This window comes from Micromys minutus, assembly GCF_963924665.1.
Source record: "Micromys minutus genome assembly, chromosome: 21".
Classification (NCBI taxonomy): domain Eukaryota; kingdom Metazoa; phylum Chordata; class Mammalia; order Rodentia; family Muridae; genus Micromys; species Micromys minutus.
Window position 1 is genome coordinate 30,569,191 of NC_137956.1, and position 20,519 is coordinate 30,589,709.

Sequence of the window (20,519 nt, forward strand, 5' to 3'; positions counted from 1 at the left end):
CTCTGTCCTGTAGTGAAAGGGAAGAACGGACTACCTACACCTCACCTGCTCTGCAGCAGCAAGGTTTGTGCTGCAGAGCCGGCAGAGGGCGCTAAGATACGCTCCCACAGAACCAGGCCGCCAAAGTTCGCACAAGCTTCCTCTGGCCCTTACCTTACTAAAGCAACATTCAAGGAGCTCAGATAATTCCTTGCCCCAGGACGGTCCCATTAAAAGAGATACCTCATCTGTCGAAGGCAGCCTACAGCGTACTCCCGGACATATTGGTCTGGATAGTTGAAATCCAGGAGCTCCAGTGCTTCCCTGGGGGGCAGTTTGGGCCAAATCTGCAGGAGCGCCTGAAGCTGTTTAAAATTAAAACTGGGTCAGAAGTATGGTGGACAAAAGTAACTTATCTTTCCTGGTACATGGGAACAGGGATGGTCAAAAGAAAGTAAACGTTTAATTACTGATGCCTCAAACAGTCTAGCAGATGCAGACTAACAAAGGTTGTCTTTGTTTCTGAAAAGTCATATAGAAGTTTAAATGGCCCTTCTCACTCCCAGGCCATCTTGGCGGCTGATCTTGGTTGGGTGTTATCTTGCACATAAGGCAAGAAGATGGTGACCGCAAAGAAGACGAAAAAGTCTCTGGAGTTGATCAACTCTAGGCTCCAGCTTGTTATGAAAAGTGGAAAGTATGCACTGGGGTACAAACAGACTCTGAGATGATCAGACAAGGTGAAGCAAAGTTGGTTGTCCTCGCCAACAACTGCCCAGCTCTGAGATCTGAAATAGAACACTACGCCATGTTGGCTAACACTGGTGCCCATCACTACAGTGGCAATAATACTGAACTGGGCACAGCGTGTGGGAAATACTACAGTGTGCACATGGGCTGTCATCGACCCAGGTGACTCTGATATTATTAGAATCCTGCCAGAACAGACTGTGGAGAGGTAAACAAAGTTTTCCCTTAATAAAACTTTGCCAGAGCTCCTTTTGGGGAAAAAAAAGGTTACTATGTACCTAAGGAAAACAGGAGTCTACAGTGATTAACCACTGCATAATTTAAGAACAAAACAGGTATAAATAGGCCAAGTCTTAAGCTAAGTGAAGATGTATATATTAAAAAAAAGTCAGTAACTTAATATAAAATTACCAAGTTTAGTATGTAAGTATGTGTTTGGTTGTTTTGAGGCAGTTTTTCTGTGTAGCTCTGGCTGTCCTGGAACTCCATCTGTACATTAGGTTAACTCAGAGATCAGCCTGTCTCTCAAGTGCTGAGACTGAAGACATGCACTATCAAGCCCAGTCACTTTTAAATGAATCTTTAAAGAAATCTATTACTTTGCAGATTTTTTTTTAAATCAGCCAGAACACTGAGGAGCTCCTCAAATCAGAATAAATATAAATAATCCACTTTAAAAAACGGAATTGCGTACATTCTTTTTAATGGCTACTGAATCCTATCACAAATGCTAACCGGACCTTAGACAACAAGACTCTCTGGGCAGGAGCTGTAGCTGCAAGTGAAAGACACAGTTGTGGGCACACCCAGTCCTCTGAAGAGGAACCCTGCCGTGCCTCTGTGACATGTGGAGTCCTGCTCCTGTGGGTCCAATACATTTACAGGACAGAGTCTCAGAGGGACAGACAACTGGGAATGAAACTTGTTCTGACTGAGAGTGGTAAAAAGTTTGATTTGTAGTAATCAAATCAAAGCTCAACACTTGATAAACCTTCCTCTAGTATTTGATATCTCTTGTTGGGTTTTTCTTGAGTATCCTGTACCACGGGCAAGGTCAGTGCTGGATCGCTATGCTGACTAGATCATCGTGAGGAGAAGGTGTTCCTTGAGCTCCTCAGAAGCAACTGTGCCAGCATGGTGGCACATGCTTTTAAACCCAGCCCTTGGGAAGCAGAGATGGATGGATGTCAGTGAGTGAGAGACCAGTGTGGTCTATACAGTGAGTTCTAAGCCAGCCAGGCTTACAGAGTAAGACCCTGCCTAAAACAACAAACCACTTGGGGTTCTATGATGAGACTGGTAGACTTGACTATCATCCATTTTGACAGATGGTGGCTCCCAAACTACTGTTCCAGTTTTGTTAATATAAGGCCTGGTCCCCTCACCCTGACTCCAGGATTTCTCAAGTTACACGGGATATGTAAAGGTTTACAACCTCATCCAACAAGTTAGGTAGCATGGTGCACATCTGCAATCCCAGTACTTGAAGGTAGAGACAGAAGGACTAGGCATTTGAGAGAGGCAAAGCTATATAAGTAAGAACCTATCTTTAAGAGAAAACAAAAACACCCAACAAATGGAAATACTTCTAAGGAAATACATTTTACACAAAATCAAAGACTAATGTATACACATGTATATATACTCTCTCTCTCTCTCTCTCTCTCTCTCTCTCTCTCTCTCTCTCTCTCTCTCTCTCTCACATACAGAAACTGTTTTTGCTATTTGGGGAAAAGAAAGTGGAGGGAAAGAAGACAGAGATGGGAGAAGAACAAGGAATTTTCTCTCACCTGAGCAACATCTTCAAGTTTATTCCACTTGATTGACAGGAGTAGTTTTGGCAGTGACTGTGGGAAATTTTCTCTGCAGTCTTGCCGTAGGGTCCAAATAAGGTCCATTTCATTCTCACACAGTTGAGACAGGGGGTCCCTGTCCAAGATTTCTTTCAGTACAGCAAGAAATTTTTTCCCACCACGACTCTTTAAGAAAATAAAACAGTCATTATGGAATTTAACTGTGCAAACCAGAGGCTCAGCAAATTTATATACAATGACTTTATAATTGTGAGCCTTACAAACTGAAATTCTGTACAAAGATAGATGAACATGAATCCTTTTAAAAAGTTTACACTGCTCTGTATTAATAGGTTATATGCTATGCATAAAGGTTCTTTTGTAAAAATCCAAGTGCAAACACTAGATGGCACTATTGCTTTAGGTTAAATATATTCCATCATTTAAATAGCTTATAAATTCACTATTATTTGAGTTAGTTTTTCCTTTAATTTGCTCTGTAGATCAGGCTAGTGGGCCTCTGCTTCCCAAGTGCTAGGATTAAAGATGTGCTGGGTGGCAAGCACTTTTATCTCCTGAGCCAACTCACCATCTCCTGAGTTCTACCAACCCCCAGCACCACCCCCATAGCCCAAACATGTAACAAGTAAAATAAAAATAATAAGCAGAGACCTTTGCTTGTGCCTTGGCATAAAGGCATAAAATTTGTATAAATTAGAAACCCTGTGATTGGAACTGGAGAGATGGCTAAGAGGTTAAGAGCACTGACTGCTCTTCGAGAAGTCCTGAATTCAATTCCCAGCAACCACATGATGGCTCACAACTGTCTGTAATGGGATCAGATGCTCTCTTCTGGCCTACAGGCATACATGCAGACAGAGCACTATATATATACATACACACACACACACACACACACACACACACACACACACATACACACACACACACACACAAATCTAAAAACAAATAACCCTATAATCACAAACAGTAAAACTCTATAGCCTTGGAACATTTACTCAGTTGCAAAGCACTGGCTCAATTCACAGGACTCCATCCTAACACAGAAATGAAGTAGTTCCCTAGTGATGTCGTGAATCCAGCATTCAGAAGGAACCAAAGTGCCAATAAACGCAGGTGACCATGTTTAAATAGCAGCAAAAACAACAAAGCCACCTTCCACATGTGGCATGGTACACCTGCAATCCCAGCACTTAGAAGGATGAGGCAGGAGATTCAGGGGAGTCCAAACATCTATCTTCTGCTACACATAAGTCTGATGCCAATCTGTCTAAAATGTGGTGGGGGTGTGAATATGAAATGCATATGGACCTAGCAGGGACCCGTTAGTGAGAGAATGCAGCTGTGACGAGGAATTGGGGCCTTCAGGCTCAGGGAGCAGTGAGGTGCTAGGTACAGTTCTAGGGAACTCCAGCTCAGATTCAAAGCGTGGGTTGGGGGGGGGGTCAGCTAGAATTTGGAGTAAGGTATCTGCCTGAAGAGGAAACAGTGTAGCTGGCCATGCATGCCCCTATGTTGCACTGTGACAGTAATCCTGTCAGCAGGTAAAAGTGTTGGGCCCTTGGGAACTACCAGGTCCCAAGATACTTGGGAATCTTCATATGTAGGAATCTACATCCTGAAGGCACATTACAGTGAACAGGCAGATAACCAGAGTTTAAAAGTGTAAGAATACAGAAAGCAGAAATCTGCATCATTGAGGAAAATGGAGAAGGCTGCTTGTTCCAAGTAAGAACCTGAGCTGGAAGCTATCTCAATGGAGGTAGTGAGACACTTGGTGTGCCAACACAAAGACCCAAACTTTGACCCCCAGGATCCCTGTGAAGACCAAGCCATGTCTGCATCTGTAACCATCCATGGAGAAGACGAAGCAGGTAGATGACTTCCAGTAGCTTGCTAGCTGGTCAGTCTAGATACCACCTCACAGTGACTGGACTCTGTAGGAAGCAGTAAGATTTAACACTTTGTTCTACTGAAGAAGGTCCTCACTGAAGATGTGTAGTGTGTAATATTCAAAAACAACACATGCTATCTGTTCCCAGCCCTGGAATTATGTGGTGCACTAGCAGCTACTGTGGGCCACTGCCCTGAACGTATGCAGAAAAGGGCTTCCCATCCAAGTCATACGAGCCACTAACACCGAGCTTCGCTTAGCCAGCAATGGGCTGTGCACACTTATCCATACCAGGACTTCTTCGGGGTTAAGTCTCCCACACGTTCATTAATTACAACAGACAAAGTAAAGGCCTCCACACACGGAGCTCGATACTCACTGACACGTTAGCACTGTCTCCACTGGCAATCTCAGCTGCCTTCTCGATGATCTGTCGGAAAAAATAAAAACTTACACTTCATCCTGATATTTGTAAAACGGATAATGTGCACAACTATGTTTGATTTGAATTACAAGAGACTGTAAATGCTTGGCACTCAAAACCTTTATAAATAAAAAATAAGTAAAAACATAGAACAACCCCCAAAATCAGTGTTCACCCAAGGGCTTCAAATCCCCTGACAACACGGAAACCATGGCGTCACTGAGGGGACTGCAGAGCAAAGCGCTTGCAGACTGCTCCTAGATAAGGAAGAGTTGCGAGGGTGGGGGCTGAAGGACCGCTCAGTGGTTAAGAGTACTTGCTGCTCTTCCAGAAGACCTGGTTTGCTTCCCAGAACCCACATGGTAGTTCACAATCATCTGGAAATGCAGTTGCAGGGGATCTGATTTTACCTCCCTGGGAACTGCCGGCATATGGTACACAAATATTTGTGTCAGCAAAACACTCCACATATAAAATAGGAATAGTTTTTTAAAAATGTTAAAGGGTTCTAAGGGAGAGAACCGCCTACCCTCCAGCAGTCTGAGCAGGTAGAAGACACACAGCGGCCCACCGGCTGCCAGGCAACGTGGATGAAGGAGAGCATCCAGAAACCAGCCTGCAGCCACCTGGCATGGCCATGCTGTACACTTGCCATGGAGTGGGCAAAGAAAGACACCCAGAGGCCCACCAGCCAGGTGGCCTGCCCACAGTGGGAGCCACCGCAATGTGCAAGTGGTGGTCAGATGGGAGAGAAAGAGAGCACAGCAGTTCAGCATTATGAAGAGCTAGAACTGGAGACCCGAGGGCAGAAAGGAGTAGCCTGCTGTGAGTAGCCAGCACAGCCACCTGAGGCCAGGGTGAAGTCCTAGCCAGTACTGCCACCTGAGGGCCGTGTCTGGGCCTGTGTTGATGTGCATGGCTTATATGACCATAGAGATCTGGCAACCACCTGGGCAGTACGGTGGAGCTGGCCCTGGTAACAGGCCTTGGGTGAGCTGTGAGCGTGAGAGAGTTGACTCTGCCAGCCACTCATATGCCATGAGGTGGTGTGGAAACGGTGTATGTCTCCCCACCCGCTCCTGGTTCTCACCATCAGCAGGAGTTAGGAGAGCGGATGACCTGGTCCTACCTACTGCGTGGAGGGCAGCAGCACTTAGAGCAGGCTCTGAACATGCCTGGGCAATGCAGAGGAGCTGGCTCTGGTGACACAAGTGCAAGTGAGCCACTTGGAGAGTATGAGAGCTAAGAGACGGAGAGCTCGCCCTGTTTCTTGCTGGTTATGGCACCGGGTGAGCTACCCAGGAAAGGGCTGGAGAGTTCATCCTAGTGGTATGGATAAGAGAGAGCTGGTGGGCTGTCAGCTACCACCCATGCCCAGACACCTCATTTATGAACTGCTAGAGTACACAAAGGCCAGCATTCCTGATCCAAAGCTGCAGGACAACAGGATGTCCAAGGAGAGTCCTGGTGAGGACCCGATATTGATAAGATATCAGAAGCCAGAGGCCTTGAAACAGACCAATGACTCACTACGGTGAACATTTACAAGGTGACACACTACCGCTCCCAGGATGTTTTCTATGATTTCTTTCTTTGTTTTTTGTTGTTGTTGTTTATTTTATTTTGCTTTGTTGGGTAGGGGGAGGTTGCAAGGGCACATAGAAAGGATGGGAGAGGAATGAACTAGGGTGCATGCTGTGAAACTCACAAAGAATCAGTAAAAAGGTTTTAGAAAAGTTACTCACAAGTAAGCCTTGTTACATTTGACTTTTTACAGTTAATAGACATCAAGGGCTAAGGTATGTATAAGTCAAGAGGAAAGCATTTGCCTAGTTAGTATGTTCGAGGTCCTAGAAGACGCAGAATCTACAGCAAGTGTGAGTCCAGTCTACTGAGGGACACAATGTAATAGAAGGAAGGATGGCAGAGAGCAAGCAGGAGAGGGGGAAACAGCAAAGCAGAACTAAGACTGCAAGCCACAGGTGGGCGGAGAGCGGTAAAGACCCTGAGAAGCACGGACGGACGCAGTGGATGCCGAGAAGCAGTTCCCAGTTCCCCCACATAGGGAGGGCTTGTGCTCGTGAAAAGACTGGAACATACCAATGTGGGAGACAGGAAAGGCTCGGGAGTCCCAGCCTGTGACTGGAGTCTGTTAAAAGTGGTCATTCCCAGCCTGCTCCACAGGGTGGTTTCTAAGGTCAAGTGAGAGTAGTCACCACTAAGCAATGGTCATAAAATTCCCTCGTAAAACGGGAGATAAAGAAGACAGTGGCAGAGCTGAGAGTAAGCTGGACTTTAGAGGCTTCTGCCTTTTACAAACGGATGACTTATTTGTAGTCATCATAAAACTCACGGAGACAGGACTGATCAAGGTCTGCCAGGCAACCTGACACAAAAGACATTTTAAATGTAGGCTAGACGGAGCCACACGGTGAGGCCCGATTCAAAGAGAAGAAAATCAGGGTTGGGCCAGGGATATAGCTCTACCGAGGAGGACTTCCTCACACCTACTGTTTCAGTACTCGGGAAACTGAGGCAGGGGAGCCGAGAGGGAGGATTAAGGACGACAGAGCAACAGTGAAATTATACATGTAAAGAAATTCGGCTTCTCTAAAATGTGATACATGCGAAGTATCCGTGGAGCGTGTTAGATGTGTGGTCACACACCATGGCTGACGATGGAGCACATGAAGCAGTGACTTAGGAACAAGCTCTGGTCTAAGGACAGCTTCTGGAGCACAGACATGGACCACTCACCACATTTACTTTCTTCCCTACTCGGTGTGTGTAAAAGTGGCGAGTTCTTAACACAGCAGTGGTTTTAAGAAGCACAGCTCTCTTCATATGGTTTTAAATTACCAGTCAGACTAGTACTTTAATCATATTTTTAATTCATTTGCTTTACAAACTGGTGCTTGAACCCAGGATCTTGCACAGGCTGGGCATGCACTCCACTGAGCTATATCCCCAGCTCGCTTTTTACTTTTGTTTTGGAGAAAGAGCCACATTATAAGTCTCAGGGCAACCTGGAGATCACAATTCTCCTGCCACGGTCTCACCAGTACTAGGATATAGATGCAAGGTGCCATACTGAACAGAAAAACTTGTTTGTTTGTTTTTGTTTTTTTCTAGACAAGATTTCTCTTTGTAGCCCTGGAACTCACTCCATAGACCAGGCTGGCTTCGAACTCAAGAGATTCATTCACCTGCCTGTCTCCCAAGTGCTAGAATAAAAGGGGTGTGCTACTAATGCCCAGCTGAAAAACACTCTTAAGGACCTTGTAATGATAAATTGGATCTTGGATGGATTCAACTGATAAAGTTCAAATGAATAAAGCAGCACTCAACTACATCAATTAAATCTGCATAAGACTAAAAACCATCTCTGGGACTGACTGAGTGCACACACATAACTGCATTTGAGTTCTGCTTAGCATGTATGAGGCTGTAAGGTTCAATATCACTAGCTCCCCCACTGCTACACCACACTCAAGTCTCTTTTATACAAGTTTGGTAATGCTCAGCATGAAAATGAACTGAGTTTGTAAATGAATTAATTTAAATACTAATTAGTACTTTAAATGTAGTCTTTTCTCACTTAGGCCAAGAAATTGATTGCACATATTTTAGAGATTTGTCCAAAAATTTTTGTATTAAAATCAATACCAATTATACCAAGAAGAGAAAAGAATGTCACACCTGAAAATCAAAACATTTTAGAGGCTGGAAATATTTATTTCTCAGTGGTTAGAAGCACTTGCTCTTCCAGAGGACCCAGATTCAGTTCCCAGTACCTACATGGTAGCTCCTAACAGTCTTGATGCCAGGTTCAGGGAATCTGATGCCTTCGGACCTCCTGTACACCAAGCACATTCATATTCATAGGCAAAATACATACCCACATAGAGTTACCAACGAAATACATAAGCATTAGGGAAGGGCTGGGTGCTGCTCAGTGGTTAGGGACGTACCTCGAAGACCTGTGCTCAATCTCTAGCCAGAGGGGGAAGGGAAAGTACAAGGCCTTAGCTCTCTTAGCATATGAAACAAACCATTTCAGCCCTGTTTCAGGAACCAGCAAATAATCTCACTTCAGAAACATGCATGCAGCTGGAATACTAAGGATTATTTTAAAACACCTCTTGGAAGGTGGAGGCAGGAAGACTGTCAACTCAAGGCTAAGTGTGAACTACACAGTGAGTTGGTGGTCATTCTGGCTAGAGTAGGACACTGTCTCAACAGCCACGGCCCTCAAAGTCCTGACAACAGCAGTCTCTCTTCTTCTACTGTATCCGTAAATCTGAAGACACGACATTTTCCACAACTCAGTGAACATTCACAGTTATGTGTGAATATATCCAAGAGACTCTTTACCTTAGAAAAGAACTCAGTTAAAGCTCTCTTTACAAACACGGCTCCTGAACTCCAGAGACGCCGCATTTCACTTGGTCGGTGATAAGCGAAAACCAAGTGCCATGTTGTACAGCCTTCCTGTGGGTCTCGCTGCCCGTGAACAGTTACGTAGCTTTGAAAGAGAGCTGGGCATGCTGAGGCCGGGTGAACACTTTCACCTGGCAATAATGCCAGTCCTCTGAGCATCCTGGCCCTTTAATGAGCTCACCTTATCGAAGGGGGGGTAGTAATAAGGCTGCTTCTTATTCTCTGGAAACTTAATATGCAAGGCGGTTGCATTCTCAGCATATGGGTTCGTCTGCACAGTCCCCATGGGGTTCAGCATTTCTTCCAGCTCATCTAAAACAGGCAAAGAATCTGGATTCTTATTTGGATAGTTAAGAAAATGGTTTTTTTTGGAACTAAACTTTAAAAACAAGTCTGGAATTAGTCTTCCTTTATGAAAATGTCCTAAAGGTTGTGTCACCCAAGCAAGTTTAGCATACTGTATCAGTAAGCCTTTGGGCACATGAGAAGAATTCATTCCACTTGATCATCAAGCTAAACCTAAATGGAGAACAAATGCTTTTGCTGTTTTCCATCTCTGCAGAGCATTCATTCACCAGTCAGGACAACGATAAGCAATAGGCTTGCTATAAAGAAGACACTGTCGCTTAGGTTTCCTTAAACCTCTACAAAAATCAAATGTTTAAAGCACCAATACGCTCATTAGAATTATATATATATATACACACACACACATAATATGTATCATGTTAATATAGCATGCTTTATATAATTATATAATGCAATATATACTGCGTATTATATATAATATACATATGTGTATCTACACACAATAATTTCACGACTATAGCAAAATGCTCTCTGTAAGTCAATGTGGATACAAATAACAGGTAGCTGGGTGTCACAGACTTTTAATCCCAAGAATCTGGATGCAGAGGCAGGTGGATGTCTGTGAGTTTAGCATGACCAAAACAGTGAGTTTCAGGTCAGCCACATAGAGACCCTGTCTCAAAAGAAAGAAAGAAAGAAAGAAAAACAACAAAAGAGAGTAAGTAAGGAAGAGAGTGTTTTTGTTTTTTACTGAAGTCCGACGATAGTGAGTCAGAGAAGCACAGAGCGGAAAGACACTAGCTGCTCACAGGACTAATCACTGCCCTTAAGATGTAAACCTTAGCCAGTGCTGGGGGCACACACCTTTAATCCCAGCAGGCTGGAGGCCAGCCTGGTCTACAGAGTTCTAGGACAGCCAGAACTACACAGAAAAACCCTGTATTAGAAATTAAGAGAAAAAGAAAAAAAGAGAAACTCTTACCAGGAAACGAAGACCAGCTGTGCAATATTACGTCTCCAGATCTCAGCTGTCCTTTAAAGTCAAAAACCATGGTATTTACCCACGCGACAGGATAATGCTGTTGGAAAAGGCATTGCATAAATAAACCCAGAATGGACTTCAAGGCTTCACAAAGCCCATGTTTCCTGTTTTAATGTAAGTACTTGAAACTTCTGATGTTCTGGGTAATTTCCAAAAATTCATGCAGATTGAAAACAATACAGTAGCCATTTCAGTATCTTTATAACTTTTCAGAACAATTCTACAAGCCAATGAATATACCACAATAAAATGGTATGCACACAAAACGGAAACATTTCTGAAACTGGGGGAGAGTTTGTAAGTGATTACCACAAGGTAGGTGGCACAGTAGATCCTAGCACGGGAGGAGGCAGTGCCTCTACAACTGCAGGAACCACTTACACGGCTAAGAGGGGCACTTTTCACGAGTGGTGGCTCACACCTGCAGGGCTACAACACTAAAGATGAGGAGGAAAATCTGGGACCATAAGCACTCCCTCTGCTTATTATGATATATCCTACTAAAAATAAATCAATGTCTCAAACATCATAGAAGGGCTGCTTCCTTTGTGGGTTTTTTATCTTAATCATAAAAATTAATAATTAATAATAAAAAAAGTTTCAAAAATGTGTGTGTGTATCTAAGAACACACACAATTATTTGTTTTTATGTACATTTAAAGACTTTGACCTGGGCTGGCCTTAAACAGGCTATTTATGAAATCTCTCCAAATAGATTTGAGAAAAGAACATAAAAAAGATATGAACATAGAAGCTAAACATCTCCTTGAAATTAGTTCTTAGGGTTCAAGTCACACAAAGTAATTTAACTTCTGTTATTCAATTCTCCCAGAGCTTTAAAATGTTGCATTATATAAATAATTTTCAGAAGTTATTTCTTTACCACTTTCCCAGCTTTCCGGATGGTCTGATATTTAGAGGGATTAATAGTTTTTGTTGATTTCTTCGTTTTTACTTTATCCAAAACTGCATAAATAGCAAAACATAATCGAGCCATTCTTGGCAAGTCACAAATATTAATATCAAATTCCAGTTGTTCATTCCAAATATGGTCATTCTTTCCTGATATCTCCGAGCTTACGACGGTTTTGCACAGGAGCTCGGTGCCGTGAAAAAGCCCGGCTCTGACATGAACCTGTGACGGGAGAAGGAAACAACTGTGAGTATTGCTCAAGGACAATGACAACACTGAAAGCCACACAACAAGGGTTACACACTCGCCTACTGGTGTCGGCAAGCACTCACTACACAGTGCTGAGGTGATCTGGTTTTCCCTTAGTAAGTGGAGTAGTTACAACAGCCAATACTGGTCAAAACACCAGTGGTCTCTAATGAAGAATGGAACTAAAGAGGGTTTCAAGGTTAGCCTCAGCTACACAGCAAGTTTGAGACCAGGGTGGACAATGTGAGACTCTCTCTCAGAAAACCTAACCAAACAAGAGGAAAAATAACTTATAAATGCATTATCATCTGTTATCAAGCAGCTAAAGATATTCTACCTGTATGCACCTATATGCATCACTCCGTTTTTCACATACAGGACAATGCAGAGCATACATAAAATGTCTAGTAAGATTTACTAGTGCCAGGGTTGTAGCTTTTGTGGCAGACTACTCGCCTAGCATACACAGAGCCTCCAATGTGGTTCCCAGCACTGCGTGTGAATTAAAATGAACATCTGTGGCTACTCTTCACTCCTGCATCTTTAGTGGTACCCAACATGGAGTCCAGGAACTGCTTGCCAGCACAAGAAATGCTATGGGAAATGAAAACGAATTGACTTCACCTGGCCCCTGTAAACAGATGTCCTTGTGCTCCTGTGTGTGCCACTAGAGGAAGAGGCCTGCACTGCGCGTCCACTGTACTTTTAAAGATGAGTTCTCTCGGTAGACTGGACCTTATTAATTCAGCTTGGCTGGCTGGCCAGCAAGCTCCAGGGATCCACCTCAGAAGAGTAATGGGTTCTCCTCTGAGAAGCCTGTACTCAGTATCTCGGCACATCTGACTTTCTGTCTCCCAACCCTCATACTGAAACGTGAACCTTTAATAAAAGATCCCTGTACTGGGGTGGTGGGGTCAGGTAGATCTCTGAGTCTGAGGCCAGCCTGATATATAAAGCTCCAGGACAGCCAGGGCTACACAGGAAAACCCTGTCTCAAAAAACAAAACAAAACAAAACTTAAAAAGAAACAAAATAAAAACCAGTGAGGAGCAAAAGTAGAAATAAAAGCAGCTTTACAGGGTGGAGACTGTAGACCTGCTTAATGCAGCGGAGCCTCCCAGCGGAGCCTCCCAGTGGAGACTCCCAGTGGAGACTCCCAGTGGAGACTCCCAGTGGAGCCTCCCAGTGGAGACTTGTGTCAGCAGCACCATACACAGAACAAATGAAGACAAATGCCTTGTATCATCTTATTCATATGATGCATGACACATATTTGCTCATTAAATAATCATATATGGGATTTAACTGTTTGACATGGACTGGAGGCCTGATGTTTACAGGTAGATGATCCTCGTGTTACTCAAAAGCTCACTTCTCTGCCCTCGAGTCTCACTTCGCTCAGGACACACACTGTAATACTTATGTCTGTGTGAGTGGGCTTACCGTTTATTCTCTCCTTGTCAATAAAAATACAATAAAAAAAAAATCAACCAAGGGCGGGGCAAAAGAGAATGAGTGGAACTTCCACCAGCCAGGGTAGGGGAAAGAGAAGAAAGGCAGATTCAGCCACAAGGAGGGAGAGAGGAGACATCCTGGGAAAATACACCTCAGACTAATACTAAAATGCAAGTATCTGGAGGAATTTGGCTTGGAGGTAGTCCAACTATCCTAGAGGATTAAAATAAATAAAACAATGACTGCCAGGTATTGCGCAGTAAAGCTTCATTAAATAAATCCTGGTCTCTCTGTGTCATTACTGGGGAACTGGCTAGGATAAAGTGTTAACTTACTGAATACGGTTCTATTAATATTATTTGTTACTGTAGGTTGTCACATCCCAGATTTGCCATTCAAATGGTGGTCCACCTTGCTTCCAACTCCCCAGGCGCTCTGTCCTGGCTCCTCTGTTCCTTCCCAGAAGAAACTATCTCAGCATCACTAGCTTATCAGCAGGCAGGTCTCCTCCATACCAAACTCACAAACCTTCCTTCCATAACCACTGATGCTTTCTACCACACTAAGAATAGCATCAGCATCCATTTAGACACCTTTGTCTTTCATCTTCAATCCATCATAGAAACCAATTAAAATATATCTACAGCAGGATCTTAAATGAAGACAGCAATAATTCAGTTACTGTTAAAAGCATATTTGTACTGTGACCATGTTCTGGAAAGAACATGAATAAAGTAATTTATAATTGGATACCAGGAATATTAGTGACTGTCAACCCCTATATGACTTTTGATTTTACTTTTGCTATCTTTTAAATATTTCTAAATTAATATTCTAGGAAGCATTTAAAATGATTAGACTTTTTAAACTGAAAACCTTATTTAGGACCAGTGTTCAGCAGGTAAAGATGCTTTGTTACTATTCTTGATCCCTAAGACCCACACAGTGGAAAGAGAAACAATTCCCACAAGTTGTTTAACATCCAAACATGTATGTGCAAACACAAAATAGAAGGATGGAAGGAAGAATAGATGGAAGGAAGAATGGATGGATGGATCGATGGATGGATGGAAGGATGGATGGAAGGATGATCGATGGAAGGAAGAATGGATGGATGGATGGATATTTTTTCGAAGTAACATGATTGACTTCTAGTCTGCACTTGCACACACACACCCATACAGATACATACATGTACAGAATGCAATAAATGAGGCTGCATGTGTAGTCTCTGTAAGTGGATGCAGACAACAGGACCAAGAGATCTAAGTATTGAAAGCCAGTCTACTCACCTCAGGAAAACAATCTGGAGCTAGATAGACAACTGTTCTTATGGAAGACAGAGTCAAGTTCAGTTCCCGGCACATAGTGCCTAGAACTCCAGCTACAGATATGACACCTTCTCCTGGCCCCCACAGGCAACTGCACTTATGTGCACACACCACACACATATGAATTAAACGTAAAATAAACCTGCCAGGTATAATGGCATGCATCTTTAATCCCAGAATTTGGTGGGTAGATCTCTGGGAGTTTGAGACTAGCCTACTCTAGCAAGTTCCAGGCTAGTCACAGCTAGACAGTGAAACCCTGTGCCAATCAATAAACGAAGCAATCTTTAAGAAAATTGGTCCTTGGGCTGGAGAGATGGCTAAATGGTTAAGAGCACTGACTGCTTTTTCAGAGGTCCTGAGTTCAAATCCCAGCAACCACATGGTGGCTCACAACCATCTATAATGAGATCTGATGCCCTCTTCTGGTGTGTCTGAAGACAGCTACAGTGTACTTCTACATAATAAATAAATCTCAAAAAAAAAAAAAAAAAAAAAAAAAAGATTGGTACTTCTTTTTGGAGTGGGGGTGAAAAACACAAGGGAGGAAGGAAACATGCTATCTAGCTTCTGAATTCCTTGGCTCCAAAATTCCTGGCAGTACCTGCTTTCTCTGTCCTGAAAATCTAGTCACACTTTGAATTTGTCTTCTCCCACATCCTAGTACCCATAAACCACTAATTCTTTTATTTCATGTTTTTACATTTTACTCATTTTCTTTGTGTATGAATGTATGTGTCAGGGCATGTATATGGAAGTCAGTGGAAGCTGACTCTCCTATCTTGTGAGTCACAAAGATGGAACTTAGGTAGCCTGGTTTGACAGCAAGTACCTCGGCCTTGTGCCCACTGTAGGCGTCTTCCTTTATTTACCTGCTGTGACAACTCACTCCAACACTTCCAAGGGGAGACCTCACCTTCATGAACTCTGTTTCACAATAACACACATTCCCTCAGCTGTTCTGCCTGCACTGCACCAGAACTCCCAGGTCCCCTTCCCTGTCACACTCTGGAAGGCCGTATCTGAGATCAATCTAATTACTGTGAACAGACTAGCACTGACTGACCTGGGTCACTGGGGGGGCCACCCCTTACCTTGTCCTCACTCTTCAGTACTACACGACTTTTACTCTCGTGAGATGAGCCAAATTCAGTCAGTAAGTACAAATGTTTCCAAAGCCTGGTAAGCTATCCTTAGAGAGGATTCCTGTTACTTGATGGATTATCTTGACATAACAGGTTACCTTCTGTAATCAAGTCAATTTAAAAGTTGTACCATATTAGATCAATGAGACAGTGTCTCATTATTGGTTGAGGTATATTTTTTTAAATATTAAGATCAAATCATGTACCTAATATAAAGACCAGGTTTTGATCCTTAAAAAGCGGAGACACACCATTGGCAATATAGAGTTAATTCATTTAGGAGTGGTACACTGGAATGGGCTGGCAGAGCTTGGAACCTAAAAGTCAGATGTTTTTATGGCTACTGAAGACACTGCACATCTTCATAAAGGCATAAAGGGTGGGTACCATGGGCCATCTGCTCCGTGGGATCCCTGGTGAGGAACTTTGTGCCCAAGGAGGACTTTAACTCTACCCTGAACTCGTATGATCTTTATTTAATTACTCACTTTTCAAAATAGATGTTTCATATTTATTCATTTTATTTAATGCTTAGGAGTATTTTGCCTGAATATATGCATGATGTATGAGGTGTCAGATCCCTGCAATTGGAGCTAAAGATGGTGTCATCTACCATGTGGGTGCTGGGAGCTGAGCTCAAGTCCTTTCTTTGCAAGGGCAGCCAATGAATGACCTTAACCACTGAGCTACCTCTCCAGACGTCTTTATGTTTTCTTTGAACTCCTGAACCTCCTGCCTCCTCCAAAGTGCTGGGACCACAGGGATGCTCTACTATACCCAGCAGAGCAGAGTGTATTCTACCTAATCCTACCTTAAGCCCAGTATGAACACACACACACACACACACACACACACACACACACACACACACTCACACACACAATTTTCAAAGGGCACATGATATATTTGATTTGTTTGGAAAATTCAAATAAAATAGAATGGCCAAGTGCCATTGCCTGAAATCAGGTTGAGGTCTCCAAGAATGATTCTGTTCAACTGTACTGCCAACCATACTTTAAATCTACCCAGTGAAAGACATGGCTTTATATACTACACTAACTCACTTACTATATCACCCGATGCATCTGCTTCATAATGATTCACTAAATGTACTTTGTTCGATTGATAAAATCACCAACTGCCAGATCATAAACGACTGCTTTTATTTTATGAGATTATGAATATCATAACTAAGTTTTCCCTTTGTTTTGTCTATTGAGTATATAAATACCTAAATATGTGGCCTACCAGACAACTAATCATATGAACACACAGGAAATACATTTTCTTTAAAGATACTATCTCATGTAGTTCAGGCTGATATGTGGATAATCACTAAGAAACTAAAACAAGCACCCACCACATGTGTGATGAATAAGTATTACTTAATAATAGCTTAAAAACAATACAAGAGAGAACGCCCAGAATCTCAACACTCAGGAGGCAGATGTAGGAGGCTCTCTGTGAATTCAGCCTGGTCTGCAGGGCAAATTCTAGGCAACCAACAAACTTCTGCTGGGCCTTAGACACAGGGAGTGGTGTGGCACTGTGGGTATTATGGGTGACTCGGCTTACAAAGCCCCAAAGACTCAAGTGCACTGGCTAGAGAAGCCCTCTGCTGGCTGTCAGCAGCCAGAGACCAGTGTGATCTGAGAAAGAATAACAAGGAACTAGTCTAACTTGGGCTTGGTTATAATAAAGACCTATAAACCCTAAAGAAATGTGCTGGACAGAATTTAAAAATTATTATTTAATGTCCTATTATGATTTATTTAAGAGGAAGTCATTTCTGCTTGAGAATTATGGTAACTCACTAAATAAATTTGAAAATGGTTAGAGATAAGTAGATGTTTTAAATGGTTTACATAATAAAGTGATGAAAACTTTATTTTCTGATTTTAGAATCCTGATATTGTAACAAAGTTTCTTTTTGGAAAAACATAACATATGAAACTGATTTTGTTAAAAAAACAAAGCAAACAAAAAATAACTGTCCCTGTTCCTAATATCTGAGTCTCTTTCAGTATTTCCAAACCTTGAGAATTTTCAAGTGTCGTCACGCACCCTACAGTCACACTTTATTCTCACTGTATTAAAGTTCTGAGACACTTCCTCACAAGTCCTAAAACAGTGGAAAACAAGAGAAGTAGGCTTTGTCATGCAAAGGAATGGCAACTGTGCTACAACAGGGACCTGTCAAGCCAACACACACCACATTCCTATACTCACCAAGTAAAAATGTTGTGTTGGGCAAGATTTGAACCTTTTCACAACATCAACACTTTAATTTCCTTCTTGTTCCACACTGGCCAAAATCCACTACTTTTTGCCTTTAGGTATCAGACACAAAAAAGAGATAAGTGTATCACTCTGTATCCTTATCACTTGTCGAAAGGAGAACCTATCTCTACTCCAAATTCAGGCACCAAAATACATGGGCTTTTCCCCCTGTATGAACATCCTTCCCCTGTGTGAACATCCTTCCCCTGTATGAACATTTTCCCCTGTATGAACATCTTCCCCTGTATAAACATCCTTCCCCTGTATGAACATCTTCCCCTGTATGAACATCCTTCCCCTGTATGAACATCCTTCCCCTGTGTGAACATCTTCCCCTGTATGAACATCCTTCCCCTGTATGAACATTTTCCCCTGTATGAACATCCTTCCCCTGTATGAACATTTTCCCCTGTATGAACATCCTTCCCCTGTGTGAACATCTTCCCCTGTATGAACATCCTTCCCCTGTGTGAACATCTTCCCCTGTATGAACATCCTTCCCCTGTGTGAACATCTTCCCCTGTATGAATATCCTTCCCCTGTGTGAACATCTTCCCCTGTATGAACATCTTCCCCTGTATGAACATCTTCCCCTGTATGAACATCCTTCCCCTGTGTGAACATCTTCCCCTGTATGAACATCCTTCCCCCATATGAGCATCCTTCCCCTGTGTGAACATCTTCCCCTGTATGAACATCCTTCCCCTGTATGAACATCCTTCCCCTGTATGAACATCTTCCCCTGTATGAACATCCTTCCCCTGTGTGAACATCTTCCCCTGTATGAACATCCTTCCCCTGTATGAACATCCTTCCCCTGTATGAACATCTTCCCCTGTATGAACATCCTTCCCCTGTATGAACATCCTTCCCCTGTATGAACATCCTCCCCCTGTATAAACATCTTCCCCTGTATGAACATCCTTCCCCTGTGTGAACATCTTCCCCTGTATGAACATCCTTCCCCTGTGTGAACATCTTCCCCTGTATGAACATCCTTCCCCCATATGAGCATCCTTCCCCTGTGTGAACATCTTCCCCTGTATGAACATCCTTCCCCCATATGAGCATTCTTCCCCTGTATGAACATCTTCCCCTGTATAAACATCCTTCCCCCGTATGAACATCTTCCCCCGTATGAACATCTTCCCCTGTATGAACATCCTTCCCCTGTATGAACATCTTCCCCTGTATGAACATCCTTCCCCTGTATGAACATCCTTCCCCTGTATGAACATCCTTCCCCTGTATGAACATCCTTCCCCTGTATGAACATCTTCCCCTGTATGAACATCCTTCCCCTGTGTGAACATCTTCCCCTGTATGAACATCCTCCCCCTGTATGAACATCTTCCCCTGTATGAACATCTTCCCCTGTATGAACATCCTTCCCCTGTATGAACATCCTCCCCCTGTATGAACATCCTCCCCCTGTATGAACATCCTCCCCCCATATGAACATCTTCCCCTGTATGAACATCCTCCCCCTGTATGAACATCCTTCCCCTGTGTGAACATCTTCCCCTGTATGAACATCCTTCCCCCATATGAGCATCCTTCCCCTGTGTGAACATCTTCCCCTGTATGAACATCCTCCCCCTGTATGAACATCTTCCCCTGTATGAACATCCTCCCCCTGTATGAACATCTTCCCCTGTATGAACATCCTTCCCCTGTATGAACATCCTCCCCCTGTATGAACATCCTCCCCCCATATGAACATCTTCCCCTGTATGAACATCCTCCCCCTGTATGAACATCCTTCCCCCGTATGAACATCTTTCCTCCCCATAAGGACACCCTACAGTTAATCCAGTGCTCACACTAAACACAGCCTTGGGTCCACAAGCCTTCTCCCCACTTCAGTTGCAGGGTTCATGTTCCAGGTCTCAATACTTCTGATCAATTAGAAATAAACTAGGGATTCCACAACCCTACTTCCAAATTCAGTGTACAGGAAGCAAGACCACCAGTTTATTTTAGTAACTATTAAAAGGGAGAGGGATGAACAGCCCAGTGATGTAGTGACCAACCCCAAATCCATGTGAACTACTAGTTAAGAATTTTTGTTGTTTTTAAAATAAATTAAAGTTGATGTGTATAGATGTTTTGCCTGCATATATATCCATGTACTACCTGGAATTAGAGTAACAAGTGGTCATTAGCTGCCATCTAAGTGCTGGGAACTGAACCCTGGACCTCTGGAACAGCAAGCAGTGCTCTTAACCACTGTGCTGCTTCTCCAGCCTCTATAGTTTTGTTGTTTGGAAATTATGTGTTTTCCCTTGTATGTATGTAAGCATGATTGTCTAGTGTTCGCTGAGGCCAAAAGAGGGCACCAGATCCCTGGAATCAGTTATTTAGAGATGTAAGAGGGCACTTGATCCCCTAGAATGCAGTTAACAGACAGTTATGAGCTGCCATGAGGGGTCTGGGAACCAAATCTGAGTCCTCCAAAAGAGCAGCTAGTACTCTTAACTGTTATACCATCTCC

At 43.1% G+C, this 20,519-nt stretch overlaps 1 protein-coding gene and 1 pseudogene across 2 annotated transcripts in view; one reads left to right on the forward strand and one right to left on the reverse strand.

The window, feature by feature from the left end:
* The window catches only part of PIK3CB (phosphatidylinositol-4,5-bisphosphate 3-kinase catalytic subunit beta), a 98,043-nt gene that overhangs the window by 20,975 nt on the left and 56,549 nt on the right, over positions 1 to 20,519 (reverse strand). The window contains exons 9-14 of the mRNA XM_080934886.1: positions 11,536 to 11,787; positions 10,593 to 10,689; positions 9,483 to 9,613; positions 4,817 to 4,867; positions 2,520 to 2,708; positions 223 to 344 (exon numbers count right to left, since the gene is read on the reverse strand). Of these exons, the coding sequence (XP_080791012.1) occupies positions 223 to 344; positions 2,520 to 2,708; positions 4,817 to 4,867; positions 9,483 to 9,613; positions 10,593 to 10,689; positions 11,536 to 11,787 (842 nt within the window). The remainder of the gene's footprint in view (positions 1 to 222; positions 345 to 2,519; positions 2,709 to 4,816; positions 4,868 to 9,482; positions 9,614 to 10,592; positions 10,690 to 11,535; positions 11,788 to 20,519) is intronic.
* LOC308434151 (large ribosomal subunit protein eL30-like) lies at positions 600 to 941 on the forward strand (annotated as a pseudogene). The gene has a single exon. The product of its transcript is annotated as a large ribosomal subunit protein eL30-like (transcript).